This window comes from Mirounga angustirostris, unplaced genomic scaffold (assembly GCF_029215605.1).
Source record: "Mirounga angustirostris isolate CCGP_5_RB_7025 unplaced genomic scaffold, mMirAng1.0.hap1 SCAF_12, whole genome shotgun sequence".
NCBI classification, from domain to species: domain Eukaryota; kingdom Metazoa; phylum Chordata; class Mammalia; order Carnivora; family Phocidae; genus Mirounga; species Mirounga angustirostris.
Genome location: NW_026991720.1, coordinates 37,026,967 through 37,045,866, shown reverse-complemented (window position 1 = coordinate 37,045,866; position 18,900 = coordinate 37,026,967). Strand labels below are relative to the sequence as shown.

The window sequence follows — 18,900 nt, the reverse complement described above, 5'->3', positions numbered from 1 at the left end:
CCATCTAATTAAACAAAAAAACAGCCTTTATTCCAAAGCCTGCAATTAGCACTGTTTATGGGCTATAAAACAAGAGAGATTAAGGTGGTGGTGTTCTTTGTCTCTTCCTCTCTTCTTTTTAAAAAGCAGCTGGTTTTGCAGCATTGTGTACTGGGTTTCAATACTGGGATAATTCTGAAGTCTTTAAATTACATGCATTAATAGGCCATTGGGTCGCAAAGGTTTCCATTTTACTGGAGATCACAGATGGAAGCATCAGCAGTTTTTCTAGTGCAAAGTTCTTAAATAGAACACTGGTGTTTATTAAACATGTCTACCAAAATTCACAGGAGTGCGTAAATACAAGAGCTTTCAAATAAAACAGCATTATACATTACCATTCTGTGTGAGTTTTGTGGAACAGAGAAAAGATGTTATCCAAAAAGACTCCTTTGTGGCCTTGATAGCTTGATGATTATTTCCAAGGAGAATGCCCTTGGAAAAAGGAAGTTTGAGGTAGCGGGTAGTATCCTGAAGATTTGTGTTTTCTTCACACTGTTAAAAATATTAAAAACAACATAAAAAAGGGAGGGATAAGAGACCTCATGGAAATTATTAAGCACAATTTCCATTTCTACTGTTTATGAACTGGGAAACATTCCACACGGAATTACAAATAGAATTGGCTTTTAAATAAGATACAGCAAAAAGAGAGAGAAGGAATTAAGCACGGATTTTGGGCTCAGACCAATTTGGGTTCAAATCCCAGTTCTGCTCCTTCTCCCAGGAGTAACTCTATCACGTTATCTCGCCACTCCAGATCACCATTTCTATCTTTAAAACCTTGGTGTGTTGTCATAAGAATTAGGTTCCATAAAGCCTTTTGCACAGTGCATGATACACAGGAAGTACTCAGAAAAATCATATTTGTAGTGACCACAGCATTTAAAAAAAATGCTTCAATTCTTCCAACATCTCATCTGAGGCTGCTATTGAACAGCTCCTTGCTTTGAAAATTGGTAATTAAAGGAAACTGTTTTTCAGGGTCCTCTAAGAGTCCTACCATGTGAGAAAAATCCTACTTCACATAAGACACCAGGTAAGAAATGTAAAAGGAATTACGGATTTAGAAAATATAGTTTCATATCCCTAAAGTAATTCTTTAGTCAAAGGTTGTCACTTAATGCTAAAATCGGCAGGAAAACTGTTGGATAAAGAATTGGACATTTGGGGTGGCTGGCTGGCTTAGTTGGTAGAGCATGTGACACTTGATCTCAGGGTCATGAGTTCAAGCTCCACGTTGGGCGTAAAGCTTACTTGGAAAAAAAAAAAAGAATTGGACATTCCTACAACGCCAATGTACCAACACACAGATTACTTCCCAGTGGCAGGAGGACAAATATAACCACACGCATGGTGGGGGTGGGGGGATCAGGTTGTCACTACATTGATACAGGACCATGCAAAGATACATATTATCATCTATAGTGCATTCTTACTACAGATGTTGAACCTGAATCTACCACAACTACAGCTTTCACTTCCACTTCATAGTCAATACAATGAACAGAACAACATGCTGAACAATACTATAGGGAAGTGACCAGAAAAACTCCGAAGGCAGCACTTTCTGCAGGATGCCTGGCTTTGTCTCTTCAAGTCCAATGTTGTAAGAAAAAAGGATTGTTCTAGATTAACCAACACTTAAGCCAAACGCGACATGTGGTCCCAGATTCGGATCAACCTGATGAAAAGGATTTTTTTTTAATTTATATATTGACTTTAGTTCTAGATGAAATTAAAAAAAAATAGTGATTAGAAAATCATTAACTGAAAAGGTAGGTTACAAAACATAAATATTATGAAGCAACTAAGATGTCCTTCAGTAGGTAATGTAATACACCCAGACAATGGAATACTATTCAGCACTAAAAAGAAATGAGCTATGGAGTCATGAAAAGACATACAGAAACCTTAAATGCATACTACTAAGTGAAAGAAGTCAATCTGAGAAGGCTGCATGCTGTATGATTCCAACTATATGACATTCTGGAAAAGGCAAAACTATGGAGACAGTAAAAAGATGAATGGTTGCTAGAGGCCAGTGGGGCAGGGATGAATAGGCAGAGCACAGAGGATTTTTAGGGCAGTATGATATTATAATGGCTATATGTCATTATTCATTTGTCCGAACCCACAGGATGTACTATACCAAGAGTGATTCTTAACGTAAAAACTACGGACTGTGGGTGATTATGGTATGTCAATGTAGGTTCATCCTTGGTTTAAAAAAAAAAAAAAGTACCATTCTGGTGAGTGAGGTTGATAATGGGAGAGGCTATTCATGTGAGCAGGGGGGCAAATGAGAAATCTATATCCTCCTCTCAATTTATTAGGTTTATTATAAACCTAAAACTGCTCTATAATATCATTTGGGTAAAAAACCCACGCAAAAAAATATCTAGAAGGATATACGTTAGAGGATTAATAGTTAAAATCACCCAGGTAATGAGAGTATTATGTTTTTATTATGAATTATCTCTATACTTCTTTGTAATGATAAAAGTGATTTTAAATTACAATTCTGAAAAAAAATATTTTAACAGATACAGAACTGGTATAACTTAGGTTATTTTGAGTGTAAGTTTTAAAACTCACATGAACTTTATTTCCTTAAACATCTTCAAGGCTAGTGTCTTGGTAACAGGCAGGAGTTTAAGCACAGAATCCCTTTGGCATTCTAGAGTACTATGTGTGATTCATAAAATACTTTTTAATTTTAAATAATAAATCTTTAGGAAAGACCTAACAAGTTTAAAGAAACAGAATCAGACTACGGCAAGATGTTCTTACTAGCACACCTGCCCAGTAACAGGAGTACCTATAAACACAATAAACAGCCTCTATAATTCTCTTCTAGCGTTACAACTCCAAATGCTTTCTTTTATTATTGGGAGATATTTCATGGAGACAGCAGAGTGCATGAAACACACATATAGGGTTTAGAGAATCATTACAAAGTGAACACTTCAAATGCCTTCTTCAGAAAAAGTGCTTAGGCAAAGTAATATTCAGGAACCCTTGACTGCCATCCCCTCCCGTCTTGTTCTTGGTGTCAGGGCTAGGACCACAACGAGTCACAGCACCCCGCGCTGCCCCCATTTCCTACCTGGATCTGGTCTGTGGGGTCAGGAACACGCTCTGGTCCGCCGGCCCTTGCCTGTCTTGTGCTCCATCTGTCTAACCACCACTTACTGTGACTGAGGTCTTGTGCAAACACAATGGACATGCCGTCCAGCTATTTCTAAGCCTTCTCCTCAGGAGCTGGAGCTGGCCCTAGCATGCTGTGCTCCATCTGTTCACAGAAATTCTGCTCCTATAGATAGAGCTCTTATTCCCTCACCCATCAAATAATGGCCTAGTTCATGAGCCCTTTTGGCACCTTCCTTAGCATTTCTGCTTGCTATGCTCATGTAGCTCCCCTGGTAGTCAGGGACTGACCACTTCTGTGATTGAAGATATGGTGGCCGTGTCACGTCCTTAGGGAGCGCTGTGATTAGAAGACCTGGCTGCCTTCTCCTGGGCCGATCACTGTGGCCAGATGAGCACCACCAGCCCTGGTTCACCTCACCTCTCCTCCAGCCTGGGAGCGTCAACACCTCAGCATCTGAGTGTGTGAGAGGTGTGACACCTTGACAATTCTTTTTTTTTTTTTTTTACATTTTAAAAAATTTTATTATGTTATGTTAATCACCATACATCATTAGTTTTTGACATAGTGTTCCATGATTCATTGGACACCTTGACAATTCTTACAGCTCTAGTCTATCCCTCTCAGTCAAGTATAAATATAACCATTAACATAAATATTAGGACACAAAAGTTATTTCAAGATCTTCTGCCAAGAATACTGGGTGTGTATGCGTGTGTGGGTGTGTGCGTGTGTTTGCGTGTATTCGTAGAGGAAGAGCAGGTGAAGAGAATTCTCCCCATCAATTCAGAAAAGAAAAGCACATAATGACTCTTGGGTCTCTATGAAACTTTTGATGATATAACATTTGCCAGGAGTTCAACACTGATTTTTTTTTTGTCCAGTAGCAGTCAAAGGAGATAATGCTAGGTATGGGGTCAGAGTTGGAGGTTTTAATCTATTTCTGAAGAGCTGAAGTGGCCTCCAGAAATTGTACAGAGCAATCTCACAGCATATCTTTTGTTGTCCCCTGAGGTTGTTAGCGTGCATCCTTTGACACATCATACAAACACTGGAGACTTGAAAAGCAATCCAAGCAATTACCATTTATGATGGTTTACTACATGCCAGGCACTGCAAACCACTTTATGTGCATTTTCTTATTCTCATAACAACCCCATGAAGCAGGACACTGTAAGCTGAGGAGCCATGTGACATGTTCGACGTCACATTATCGGTAAGTGTCAGAGTCGGGATTTGAACCCAAGTTTGTGTTCAAAACTACTAGGGAACAGTGCCTCCTTCAAATGTTGTTTTCACCAAGTTTTGAGTTTTGCTATAATGAAGTAAACATTTATTGCTTTACAGGTAACATACTGAATGGTGGGTAAGGCTAAGAAAGACCAAAAAGTTCAGTTTTCAAAAAAAGGGTGTGTTTGTGGGAGACACCCTGGGAGGCAGCTCAGAGTGGTCTGTGGAGCTGAAATGGCTATGTCAAATACACCTATGAGCCCTACAGCGAGATGGGTAGGTTCTATTCTGAAACCACACACGGAGCGAGGAGGATCATGTGACATGGAGGCAATGGGGAGCAAGACCAGGTAGGAACAGATAAGGCATGACACAGGAGCTTGGGGACACAACAGGTGAGTTAGGGATCATCTGCCAATTCATCTGATGAAAGAGAATCAACTGTAGAGAAACTGGGTTGGGGAGCAGTGAAGAAGAGAAATGGCGTTCCAGAAGGGAGCCCTCTAGGGCAGGGGCAGGTATCAGCAAGAGCTGAAGCCAAGAAGGTTCTCCAGCCTTTTATGAGGAAATGCACGGTTGATTAGCAAACGCCAGGCAGTGAGGAAGAAAGAGTCACCAGTAAATTCCTCAAGCGTTCTTCAGCCAGGTGGGAGAAGGGACTGTGCTGGGAGTACAATTCCGAGCCAGGGTATGGAGTGGAGAAACCAAACAGAAGGGAACAAACCCGCTCCCCCACTCTGAGGCTAAGAGTCCATTAAGTCCTTTCACAGAAAGGAAGCTGGAAAAGGATGGTGCGGCACTGCCCATGCGTTAACCAGAAATCCTGGTACAAAAGAGCCGTGGCTGAGTGTCTGCAAGCCTGGAAGTCTGAGACTGACCACCGTGACCCTACAGCCTTCCATGAAGCTCTAGTGCATACAGGTGAGAAGGCGTCTTGTCACCACAGTCAGATCCAGTTACACCCCTCAACGAGAGGAGTGGTTAAATACGAATCACTTGCTTTCCGGGGATACTCGCACAACTGTTTTGGTTTGGGTATAAGGACAACTTTTTTCATCACATCCGGTGCAGACATGGAACAAGGCAGTGAGGACATGAGAATAATAAGACACTGTCCTCCCCGTTCCCTCGTGACAGACACTGCTAATGTATTACGGGGTGATGGATATATGATGAGAGACAGATGATGGAACAATGAACTGAGCCACTCCTTCTGGGAGAAACAAGGCAACATGACCACCACCTCTTGAGGCTGCTACCGGATTAGAGGAACAAAACAATGTCATTGTCACAGTAAAGGACAATTCTCTGTGTTTCGTCTGATAGGCTGGGATCTGTGCAAGTCATCTCAAAATGGCGTGAAGTTAATTTATTACAAATTAGAGAGGAAGAATTGAGAACCAGCCCTCTGCTTTACTACACTGGAGACTGAAATCAGACCTGACAGGAGAAATGTGCTCAGACTCTCACAGAAGAACTAAATGCAGGCTTTGGGAAACAGTGGTGGTCTCAATGAGCTTTTAAGATGACACTGCTTGACTCACAGTCTATTCCTCTGCCCAGGGTTAAAACCAGTTGGCAAAGCAATGGATGGTGCGTCATTCCCCAGGCCATTTTTTTTTCCCACCATTTTAGACATGTGAAAGAGAGCTGCAATGGTCAGTCATGAGCAGTGTTCCAGAAACATCATATCTGCAGTAATACAAACTATGTGACCGAGCAATGAGCATCTATATTTTATGCAGAAATAAACTGGTATGGAAATTCATAGTACATTAATCAATTTAAGGGGTCTATAATTTCTGTACTGCAGAAAGTACTGAATTAAATTTTAAAAATACAGTAAGTTAGACAATCCACTTGGAACTGTATTTTACCAGTTAATCACAACCAGATTTAAACAGTTGTGGTGGCAAAATACCTTCTTTTAGGGACTCTTTCAGTATGATTAGCCATGCTGGATGATATTATTAAAAGTTTATTAAATTCCTATTTGTCGGTCCTTTAACTTGGTATTAAGAATGTACCAAGGAGGGGTGCCTGGGTGGCTCAGTCGTTAAGCGTCTGTCTGCCTTCAGCTCAGGTCATGATCCCAGGGTCCTGAGATCGAGCTCCGCATCGGGCTCCCTGCTCCGCGGGAAGCCTGCTTCTCCCTCTCCCACTCTCCCTGCTTGTGTTCCCTCTCTCACTTTGTCTCTGTCAAATAAATAAATAAAATCTTAAAAAAAAAAATAAACACAGTCCCTGTCCCCGAGGGCATGATACCTCTGACCTCTGCACTTAGTACCCATGACAAAGTTGTGATAAGGGCCACTGGATTCCAGCCCTGCTGGGGAAGGGGCTGCCTGCCTTCAGTCACAGAGAAGAAGAGGCTCACCAAGCAGGCAAGAGAGGAAAAGGCCTTTTATGTGGAAGAAATGGTAGCTATCAAGGCACTGGGAGAAGAAAAGCACATAAAGGAGACTCCAGGGCCATGGCAATTAAGTGCAATGTGGGATGCTGGATTGGACTCCCAAACAGAAAAATGACATTAGTGGAAAACCTCGTGAAATTCAAGTACCGCATAAAGGTTAGTTTCAATAAATATGCTAAGGTTATGTAAGATGTTAACATAAGGAGAAGCTAGGTGAAGGGTATATGGGAATTTTCTGTACTATTTTTTGCAACTCTTCTGTAAGTCTAAAATATCTTAAAAACACCTTTTTGTTGTTGTTGTTGTTAAAGTTCAGGTATATTCAGACAATATGTACCTTAGTAAAGGCTGGAGCATGGGATTTTTCAACATAAAAAAGCCTTGGAACTGCCTGAGACCTCTCAATTAGGAAAAACCCAAGAGAAAAGCTCCGTTTGGGACCTGCTAAGTTTGAGGTGTCCCTGGCAAAGCCAGCTGTGGATGGTCAGTAGGCTGGTAAAAGCTCTGGGCTGGAAAGCCAGTGTGGCCATCAGCAACAGAGATGTGATGGTGAGCAAACCCATGGAAGTAGCTGAGATGGTTTTAGACCGGAGGAGTCACAGACGATGGCCAAGGATGAAATCCATAGCAACACCCACGTGTACGGTGTGGATAAAGACAGCAGGGTCCTCAAAGGAGAAGAAGGATATAACTCAGGAGAACACTGTTGGAACAGACCAAAGAATGTGGGATTTTCAGGAAGGGTCACCAATGGTGTTACATGCTGAAAGGAAGTAAGAAAAGATTCTGAAAAGTGGCCAGTGGCTTTAGCCATTTTGGGAAGACTGACGATGTCCTGGTATAATTTGTAAGAAAGAAGGGGCTTTTGGATGTCCCATTAATAGCCTCAGTGCTAAGACCAAGTCCACCTATTAAGTTATCTTAGCCTTTTTTTCTTTTTTCTGTTCAGCATGGCACATTTCTATGCTAAGTATATCAGCTTACTTCTAATTTTTAAAAGGTTATAGGCGTTTCATTTTTAATTTCTCTCACGCTGAGTAATGTAACAGGGGTTACGGGACCCAGGTTGGGCACTAGTGACTACGAGGGAGAAAGTTCATTTGAGCTGTGGGGATAGAAGCAGCCTGAAGAGCAAATGGAATGCAAGGAAGTAGAGACGGTGAGGGAAGACCAGCTTTTCATGGAGACTGACGGTGATGGCAGGGGAAGGAGTGTATGGTCATTTAAAAAGGTTTTTGTTGTTTTTGTTTTTAAGACAAAGGCTTGAGCAGGTTTATGATCTGAGAGAATCCTGCCAGAAGAAAGGAAACAGATATAGTCACAGGAGGAAGAGTGGGGTCTCTTGGGAGTCAGGAAGGAGGGGGATCCTGAAGGAAGCAGGTGGAAGAATTAGGCTTGGAGAGGAGTCTTATCCCATCATCTGAGATAGGAAGCAGGAAGGAAGGGAAGGATGCCTATAAGTTTGCAGGTGGCAAAGGAGAGAACACAGGAAGTTAAGAAAGTTCCTGTCTGATGGCTTCTGTTTTCTCTGCTAAGTAGAGGGGAAGTGGTTGGGTAGGTAGAATGGTAAAATCTTGTAAACAGCTCTCTTCAGGGCTAATCTGTAATAACTCATGGCCAACCTGGAACAGACACCCTTTGTAAGCTGCATTGCAACTGTTTGAGTTGGTCATGTGTCTCTCTCAGCCTTGATTATGATAGTTTTGTCGATAAGAGGTTTGAAATTTTATGTAGTCAAACTTACAAGGTTTTTTTTTTTTGTACCTGATTTCTAACATTGAGCCATTCTTAGAAAGGCCCTCCTTATCTCAATGTTATAAAAATGTTCAGTCATATTTTTAAGGCTCATACAAGTTTGTTTTTTTTTTTAAACCTTTAATCTGGAACTTGTTTTGGTCTAAGGAGCAAGGTAGGAAATCCAGTTCTTTCTTTTCCCCCAACACCTATCATGGTCATCTCAACACTACTTATTACATGGGCTATTTTTTTTACTCAATGATTTGAAACCAGTCCTCCTCCTTTTTTTTTTTTTTTTCTCTTTTCTACTTTTTTTTTTTTATAGTAAATTCAAGGCTGCAACTATCAGCAGGCTGCATGCCTTCTCCCATGACAGAAGAAGGATAAGCATTATGCTCATAATATGGTTTTATAATCATTACACTACAAGAGGCCTTAGGCTGAAACTGAACTTGCTGGCTCAGTACTATGAAAAAGAAAATCATGGCATCAACTAGACTAAAAACAAAAGTTGTTATACTTGGCGAGAATCCCACACCTCTTTAAATAAGCAACATTGAATAACCCTAATCATAAGACGACACAGCTACTTACGGTTCTTCTGTGGAGCTAATGCTTCCTGACGGGCCCCCTCAAAGTAGGTCTGCCCAAAATTAGACAATCTACAGACATCATCCTGAGCCTCCTTTGTGGTTCAGAAAGATCATCGGGAACACTTGCCTTTTAAATTGCTCAAGCTCAAATAAATAAATTTTCCTATGCATTATGGATCAGAATTCTGAATACTCCATGAAAATTTGTACAAGGGCATGAGCAGATTCAAAGCTCTGCTTCTGAGAAAAGTTTGCCCTTGCCAACCGGCACCCGACAGGACTCCGATATCAGAGTAGAATGGTTCTCTGTCTGGGAATCGATACCAGTTGAACTCCTAAATACTTCGGTAGAGAAGCAAGGCCTGCTACCTGTCCTCCTGGCATCTTAAGAATATGGATGTCTTTAAAAACCAACTGTGAATCTTGGCATTATTTGTATTCATTTAGAGGAGTCAATCTGGACTTGACTGGACACTTAGCACCTGCCCCAAAACACTGTCTAACCCAGAGGTGAGAAAGTCCACACTTGATGTGCCATATAAGAGTGATTCATTCTTCTATATATTAGTGGGAAAACTGGAGCTCACTTTTAATTAACTTAACCCTGCCTTTTCTGAGTCAAGATTTAATGTTACACAGAGGCAAAATCACAAACACTCATACAAAGCACCATATGTCTTTTGGAAAACTGTAGCTGAAGACATTGCCTGTCATGTATCTCACAAAAGGCACCTCCCACCTAACAGAGAGATAAACTGATCATCTCAGGTACCTAGTACATTGAGATCCTCTGTTTGCTTTACTGATTAAGATACTTTTCCTTTGTATTTTAACATTGTAAGCATCTTGAAGTCCATTTTTGAAGTAGAGAGAACGTAAATGCCAGAAACAGGAGGGACTTGAACTGTTTTGTTCACCACTACATTTCCAGAACCTAGGATAGTGCCTGACTTGTCATTTGTGGTTGATAAATGTGTTGAACAAATAACTAGAAAATAAATGATTCAAGAAACATGCACATACATAACCATGTGCATACCAGCAGAAGTGACCAGGTGTGTCATGCATTGACACTCATTTTATTAGCAATAATCCAAAGGTAAGGGAAGTTTTTGTTTGTATCTCCTTCATTCATTCAGTAAATCTTTGCTGCACACCTACGGTGTGCCAGAACCCCTGACAAAGTTCTCACTCTTAAGGGACTCCTAAATCTATTGGAGTAAGCTGAGGGAGCATCAGATAGTTAGGGGACAGTGTTATGAGTACAATGGTAAGAGATGTGTGCAGGTATCTACAGAACTCAGGGGAGGGCAGTTGGCCAGCTAGGAACACAGGGAGTGGGGGCCGGGGAGTGAGGACCATTCTTCTGATGAAGGTTGTGGACAAGGTGAGCCTCCAAGGATGAGCAGAGTTAGCCACGAAGAGAGGCAGGGGAAGCATGACTCTAGGGGTGCCAAGGGCAAAGTCATAGCAGGGAGAACCAGCAGCCAGTGGGGGAAGGAACTAGAAAGAGCTGGATGTGGCCATGGTATCAAGAACAGAAGCACTCAGAGGTGAGGCAGTTGGGAGTCAGAAGCCTTGAACATCCTGAGAAGTCTGAGATTTATTTTCTCAGCAATTGGGAGTTTTTTTACGGGGTTTAAATTGAGAAGAGGCCCCGTTAGACCTGTACCTTAGATGGGTCACCCCAACGGCTGCTGAAATCTGGACCAGAGGGAGACAAGAGCCAGGTGGGCAGGACCACTTAGCTCAGGGGCAAGCTGGTAAGAGCCTGGAATGTCATGTGATTACAGAAACAGAGAAATGCAACAGAGAAGTATTTTGGAGAAAATTGTGTATTTTAATTCTGTATTTTACAGTGACTAGTATACTTCATTATTACTAGTATTCCCTGATAACTTCTAAGGAGCTCTGGTTTTGTGAACTTTCTTTTTATTGCGTACTACAGTATACTTCGTTCCCAATGTTTTTACGACGATTCCTGATGCACAAAATAGAAAGTAACAACTGCTGATGTTGTCCAGACAGAGGACCACCATATCTCTGCCTGCTTAGTGAGAGCAGCAAACCAGAAACATGCAATGATGACCCTGCTAAATTTATTCCTGGGGCGGTACCAAAAGCACGTATGTACTGGAAATATTTAAAAACCTATTTGTAAGGTTATTTAACCCTCTCACAGCAATGGAAAGAACTTTAAGGTCAACATAGAGACTTTCCCAAACATCTACACCTAAGTTAAGATAAAGATATTAATCATCTTTAAAACACGTTTCAGAATGACACAGAACACAGAGACCATCCTTTCAAAAAGACACACTCCTTGCCAACAATCTTCCAAAAGAGTATTTTTTTCAGTCATTTTTTTCTCTTTTCCAGAGTGATAACAAGATAATGAGTTAATAATTCAGCCCTGTTTATCACAGCCCGTCGCCAACATCTGACTGATGTTACCTTATGCACGATGAGCTCATGAGTGCCATCTGGAAGAGTCCTACCATCTTCCTGCATCAGAGGGACGAAGGAGAAACCAAACAGTTTCTTCTCTCCTTTCTCCTTTGCTGTGAGAAAAGAGAGAAAGAATTATTTCCTTTTTAAAATGCCTGCTTACACACTTGTGTTCTGACTCACAGATTGCCAACAAGCCTGATCATCAAGAAATACAACCCACACTCACCAGTTCCCTCTACACAATTGAGAGCAGCTTTGCGATGAGACCTCTATCTATAGGAGCCACCCTCCAACCCATATTCCTGCCCTGTAGCCTGCAAAGGACACTGCCTGATGAATTTTCATCATGGGACTCACTATCTGAAATTATGTTTTTTAAAAAAATTTCTGGATTGCCTGTTTTTTCTCTTCATGTCCTACCCTCCACTCCCAGCCGTAAGCATCACTGAGGGCAGGATTCTACGTTATTTTATTCAAGCTTGGTCCTCAAAGAGTGCCAAGAACATAGCAGGTTCTCACTAAGTATATGTTAAATCCACGAACAAGTGAATGAATGGACGTGAAATTCAAAGTTTTGTTTACGACTCGTGCAAAGGTAGTTTCTAAGCTCTGCCTTGGCCTATAATAGAACTTTCCCTATGTCCACATGTGTGAAGACAGAGAGCCCTGTGGAAGCTACTTCCCTGGGATCTTAGACATGTGGATAAAAAACATGAACTGCTATCTATAGCTTAAGAAGAGCTTATTACAGTAGTATTCTGGAAGCTGGAAATGGGGCAATGAGGTTTTCAGATGCCTAATGAAGAATTACAATGGCTAGAAAGGTCAGAGATCATTGGCAATTATTCACAGAGAAGGAAACTGAGATCGCATGATATCAGGTAATTTGCTCTAGATCTCGAGTACCATTCCAGTTCTTTCCACCAACTTTCCTTTTCTCCAAAAATGGAGAAAGCTTTAAAAGAAACTGGTTGGTTCTACTGGACTGTCTCCTTGTATTGAGATGGGCAGGGAGGAATTCCAGGGTCTGCAGCCTATCCTGGGCTGGATGGTTATTCTTTCCCACACAGGTGTGGAAGTGGAGCATTATACTTGATAGAAGAGTTCAGCTCTGGGATGCAGTAAGGCCTGAGCTAGCAGGAGTTAGATATGGTGACCTTGAAGATCAAACAGGAGACTTTAGCAACACATCATTCCCTCATGATTGCTTCTGGCATTTAACCACAGGAAAGTGGGACACCACATAGAGAACAGTAATTTTGGCTTGCTGGTTTTGGCCCCTAGCATTAGGACATCCCTGAAAATGTGCTTCTAGGAAACGATTTTCTTCTAAAGTCATTAATTTCAACCCCAGAGAGAAACTGGGAAAATATCACTGTTAAGTGAAAATCACAGTGAAGATCTCTAGGATGAGATTTCTACATCAGTGAGAGTGCTGGCTATGGAACTTATGATTTAGGGGAGGAGACTTACTTAGAAATACTTTCCTAAGTTTATGTGACCACATTTTTGGTGTCATTTTTGGTATTTAATTTGGGAGGGTAACAAGATTTCGTGAATGAATAAATTAGCAAAGGTAAGAAACAAAGCAATAGTTTCCCCAAATTTGTCTTTTGTTATAAAAGAAAAATAAATACCAAAGTTTAAAGTACATGGCCTTTTGTCCTGAGCCACTAGATCAGCCAATAAGTTGAATGGACTATGACGCCTTCTTTTACTAATGAAGACCCTACATTTATGGATTCCACCTCCTAACTTTCCAATCCATTCTTTCTAATACCCTAACTCCAACAACTGTGTCCTGGGACCTCCAATTTACTGACCCCCTCTCCATGCCCCTCTGCTCTCACTTCCCATTTCTACGCTTCATCCTCCTAATCACTTCGAACCCTCTCTACCCGCTACCCCTCCATGTTTCTCATTATTGTAATGTTAACATTGTACTGGGCTGATACCCAACTTGCACCTTAGTCTACACCTGCACCATATACTAACCTCACTTTAATGAATGCACATTAACCAGAGATGGGCCCTGAGCTGGGCAAATCTGCCACATTTTTCTAAGCTCACCTTTTCACTTTTCCAGATAGGGATTTCATCCATCCTCTTCCCTTCTCAAGCTGCCAATACCTCAGCATGTCCCTCACTCTCAGCAGATGCACAGAGGGCTCCCACACGCTCTGCCCATTACCCCACCTGCGTGGGCCCTCCTGCACTATGCCTGAACTGTCCGCTTAACCCAGAGCACTGGACCCCATGCTTCCCATCCTCAAGGGCACTGCTCCTACACTTGACCCCTCTTTCTTCTACATCATCAGCTTGTCCTCTCTACCAAATCATTTGCACCAAACATGTTTTAGAACTCCATCTTAAAAAAGAAAAAAAACCCTCCCATGACCCACCGTTCCATTAGAGTTACTATCCCATTTCTCTGCTCTCTTGTATTCTTTAGAGCAAAGTTTCTGGAAAGATCTGTCTGTACTTACTGCCTGCCCTTCCTTTCCTCCACCTCACTCCTGGACTCACTCGCGCCAGGCTTCCATCACCACAAATCCACTAAGACCACTTGTTAGGTTCAATGACTTCCATGATGCCAAACTAGGTGATAATCCCTCTGTCTTCCACTTATTTGATTTATCACTGGCACCTGGCAGAGCAGATCAATCCTCTCTTGAAAATCTTTCTTCTATTAACTTCCTGGGTTCTATTCCTGGATTCTCCTTCTACCTCACGGGCTATTCCTTCTTAATTTCCTTAGTGGCTTCTTCTCATTCTCCCATGATCTCAATGTGAAAGTACACCAGAGAGCCGTTCTTGGACATCCCTTTCCTATCTAAACTTACTGTTTAGAAATCGCGTCCAGTGTCATGGCTCTGAAAATCATGGGCATCGGTGATATGCTGGAGCTGGCTGGTAGTGGCCTGCAAGAGTTGACACTGTGCATCTTTTCCCAACTCCAAGTTCAGTGATGGTCATGTTAGTAGCTTGAATTTGGCCATGGTGGGAATATTTACTTGATGGAAATCAGCAAATCCTATAATTCAGGGGTCCCTTCTCCCCCAGCTCAAGTTGTGGTTATTATATATTTACGGCACAGCACTGAACCGTATGTCCTCCTTCTCAAGCTTAAGTCTCCAGCTTGGATTGCTTTCAATTGTCTATTTGACATCTTGAATATCTAAGAGACTTCTCAGATTTCACACGCAATGTTTGGTTTTTGCTCTCCAAAAGTTTGATTTTTCATGTTGCCCTCTCTCAGGCCAAAATCTTGGGGGTCATCCTTGACTTTTCTCCTTCCTTCATATCTAGTCTATCAATAAATCTGTGAAAAAGAATTGACCTACTACCATTCTAATGCAAACCTTTTTAACCTCTTACTTGGAGGACTGCTAAAGCCTCTTGAATGGTCTTTCTGTTCCCACCTACAACCTATCATACAAAAGCAGCTAGGCTCTTCTTTAAATCTAAATCCTCTAAGGGTGCTCCTTGCTCCAAACAAAGTCTGAAGTCTTCCCCATGACTTACAAGACAATATGGGATATCTGGTTCCCTTGCTACATCTCTGGCCTCATCTCCAAACTCTCTCAGCTGCTCATTCTGGCCTCCTGGATATCCCTCAAAACTGCCAAGCATGTTTCAAGCTTAAGTGTTTTATATTTACTGTTTTCTCTGCCTGTAATAGTCTTTCCCCAGATACCCAAAGGCTCATGCCTTTCTTTCAGCTTGTTGCTGATACATCTCATTAACAGAGAGCTTCTTTGTAAAATAGCAACACAGCACCATCACTTTCCAGCACCTAATCCCAATTTAATCTTCTTTACAGCACTTATCACGGCCTGATATAGTATGTATTTATTTGCTCAGATATTGTCTGTCTTCCCTTTCTAGCACGAAAGCTCTATGAGAGGAGATACTCAGTTGTGTTCACTCCTGTATCTCCAATGCCCAGTAAAGTGCTTGACACATAGTAAGTGTTCAGTAAACATGTGTTTCATGAATAAAAGATACTTCTTGAATAAACATATGTACACAGGGGAGCCTGGGTGGCTCAGTCGGTTAAGCATCTGCCTTTGGCTCACATCATGATCTCAGAGTCCTGGGATTGAGCCCTGTGTCATTGGGCTCCCTGCTCAGTGGGGAGTCTGCTTCTCCTTCTCCCACTGCACCACCCACCCCCACCACCGCTTATGCTCAGTCTCTCGCTTTCTCGCTCTCAAATAAATAAAATCTTTAAATATATATAATATATATACATATACACAGAGAAATACTTGGGAGCTCATGTGATAAAGTAACTGCTCTGATTATTCAGTTTATGGGATTATGGGGATTTCTTTTCTTCATGCTTGTGCTGTTTCTTCTGAAGTTTAACAACGAAATTCAAAAAACAAACTAACACTGTGAACAATGTTTGAAATACAAGGACAAGAGGACAGAGATCTAATAGGTTTTACTGAAAATAGCCTTTTTTCCATTTTCCAAGTTCTGAGTTAAAATAAATTTCTCCAAATGTTCTTTCTCCCTTTTCTCTCATTTCATCTTTACTTTTCTCTTTTTTGTACCTTAAAGTTCAAAGCTCGTGTGAGCTCGACTGAGAATTCATAACAAAGATTGGGGAAGGAATGCAATAGCACCATTCCAAGTGCTTTATGTTTTGTCACTCTCAGTCTTTTCCATGACACTCCTCTGGGAATTTGGAAGAACGGTAAGACCTTGCTAGTCATCTCCCTACATTCTGAAACATCCACCAAAGCATCATTACTGGAGCTCCCTGAGCCAATTCCAAAACATGCCATCATCCCTGCAACAGACAGTCCTCTCTCTGAATCCTGGGTGAATTACACAGCACTCGGGCGAGGGCACCTCCTGTCTATTGGCAATGCCCCCATTCTTTCCAGACTAGAGAGAAGTCTGCTGTTTCTCCAGTAATGTGATTCCTCTGTGCCTCTTGTTTGTTCCCGAAGCAAGCACTTCTGGTAGTGTCTAAGATACGCGTCAGGGACACAGGGATACCAGAAGATGGGAGTGGGGGCTTGAGAAGGTGGTCAAGAGTGCAAAAGAATTAAAATAGAGATGTCAAGAAGTGACAATTTTAGGGACAGTGATGTTTATATGGGCAAATCCTTTATCATCTCTACATCTTGGGATTTTTTTAGTTCTGTAAAATGAAGCAATTATTTCACATCATCTCTAAGGCCTATTCGACTGACATTACTTGTCATCTGAATATCAAGACGGCATGGTGATGCAGACATATGCAAATCAGATATAAATCTGAGCCAATCAGAGGCTTTCCTAGGGACTTCACAGGCCCAGGAAAGTCCTCGTGGTTTCCCCTGAGCTGTCTGAGAGCTGGGTGAGCTCTTGGCTGGAGAGCAGCAGATGGGTCAGGACTGCCTAAGCCCGCTGAGCCAGACGAGTTTTTAATGCTGTGTCTCCCCTTTCTGTCTAATCTTTCTGGACTACGAAAGTGATAAACTCATTTTTTATGAAAATGATCAATTTAAGGAGAACCCTGTAGACTTCCATATGTATTGTTTCCCTCCTTCTCCTTCCTGTATGTTTCCACAGAGATTATTGGTTCTTTGAGAAGAAGTGAGCCCACTCACCTCTCAGGACCCCACTGACCCTCATTCCTCCCTCTTGAAGGTCTCTGCTTTGTCACCCTTTCTGCCCATACTGTCACCACAGCTCAGCAAGCACCTTACCCCAGCACAACAAAGCCAACCCCAAGAAACACTTACTGGAACAATGCCGAAATTCAAAGCGGATGTGTGCGCCCCTGAATTTATCCACAGGAATAGGAAGTTTGAGCAGTTCGGACCACCTGGGACTGTTGTTATGATAAAGCACAAAGGAGTGGTACTCACTAGCTGGCGGCTCTCCAGAGCCGAAGGAGATAAAATCCTAAACAAAGGAAACATGCAGATTAAAGAAAGCTTCATTTAGAGATTATCTGAAAAACAGCAGAGCAATTGCTTTGTTCTATCTGCCTGCTCTCCAAACGGCACTTCATGGAGAACGGCCTCCCCTGTCCTTCGCAGTGCTGTTTTGTACCTGCTTCTGCCAGTGACCGCGTCTGTTTAATGCCCACGCACATCTCCCAGGGCCTCCTGTGCCGAGGGAGGACCTTGGGGACAAGCACGAGATGGGCAACTGCATGCCCAATTTGGAGTTCACCTACGCGGCGAAGTCCTCAGCCTGCCCCTGTCACAAGCCTGTTCTGTGCCTCCCTGGGAAATGCAGGAAGCTGTGAGGCTCGCACGAACAACTTCTCGCATAAAGGAACCTGAAAGGAACCTGCTATTACCGTCCCAATCAGTAATAGCCCACTCCGCATGCCCTATTTTGATCAAAATGAAAATACATGGGACTAAATGTGGCAGTTTTTATTTTATTTTTTTTAACCAGTCGCCAAAGTGTTCACCTCCAAAACTACGACAGATGAAAGTGGGAGAATGGAATGACAATAAAAATGCTACATTTAAGGAAGAGCTGCCAGGAGGAAATTCCTGCCACAATTCATGAGACAAGCCAACTGTATAACCTTCTTGTTTCTCTACTTTCTTTTCTGGAAGGTATATCAATGATTAAAAAAAGGAAAGAAAACTATACAGGGGTGGAGGAGAAAAATAAGATCGAAAAGACTGCAAGTACAGAAATTAACTGATCACATTAAAGGTGAACCCAAAATGATGACACGGGATCATTTTACCAGAAAGTACCCAGTATTCACATACCTTTAAGATCTGGCCACTATTCTCCACAATGAACATGGTCACTTCCACGTTTCTGGCCACGCTCTTCCCTCCTTTCTCAAATTCGCCCCTTTCTATAGTGATGTATAAATCATTTCTCATTTCACCTAGTAGGAAAATTAAAACCATGTTTATATATGTGTGTGTGTGTATAAAACTAGGAAGTGTAATACAGTACACTACCAAGAAAAACCTTAGTTCATAAAATGTACTATTATAGCATACATATAAAAGTAAAAATACTCTATTTACACTTTTATATAAGGGTTCCCACCCTCAACTGCCAATATCCAAGAGAAGTGAAGACCAGCCTCTGCTGGTCTGAATTTGCAATACTGAAAATGTGCAGTTAGGAGGTGAATACGGGGATTGAGTAGGAAGGTGTTTTCACGTTTCACCATTTTTCAGTATTTCCCTCATCTCATTTATGAGGTGTGATTACAAAATGACAGCCTAGCAGGGTGGCTCAAAGAAGCCAGTCTTAATACTCTATAAACACAACACTTAGAGTAGAAGAAATACCCAAAT

General features: G+C 41.8%; 1 protein-coding gene across 7 annotated transcripts in view; it reads right to left on the bottom strand.

Annotated features, from left to right (window-relative positions):
- Nucleotides 1-18,900, bottom strand: part of DOCK4 (dedicator of cytokinesis 4) — a 422,159-nt gene that overhangs the window by 139,117 nt on the left and 264,142 nt on the right. For all 7 annotated transcript variants that reach the window (XM_064575038.1, XM_064575039.1, XM_064575040.1 and 4 more), the window contains 4 exons: nt 18,355-18,479; nt 17,359-17,521; nt 11,618-11,724; nt 378-534 (listed from right to left, as the gene is read on the bottom strand). In XM_064575038.1, coding sequence (XP_064431108.1) covers nt 378-534; nt 11,618-11,724; nt 17,359-17,521; nt 18,355-18,479 — 552 coding nt within the window. The remainder of the gene's footprint in view (nt 1-377; nt 535-11,617; nt 11,725-17,358; nt 17,522-18,354; nt 18,480-18,900) is intronic.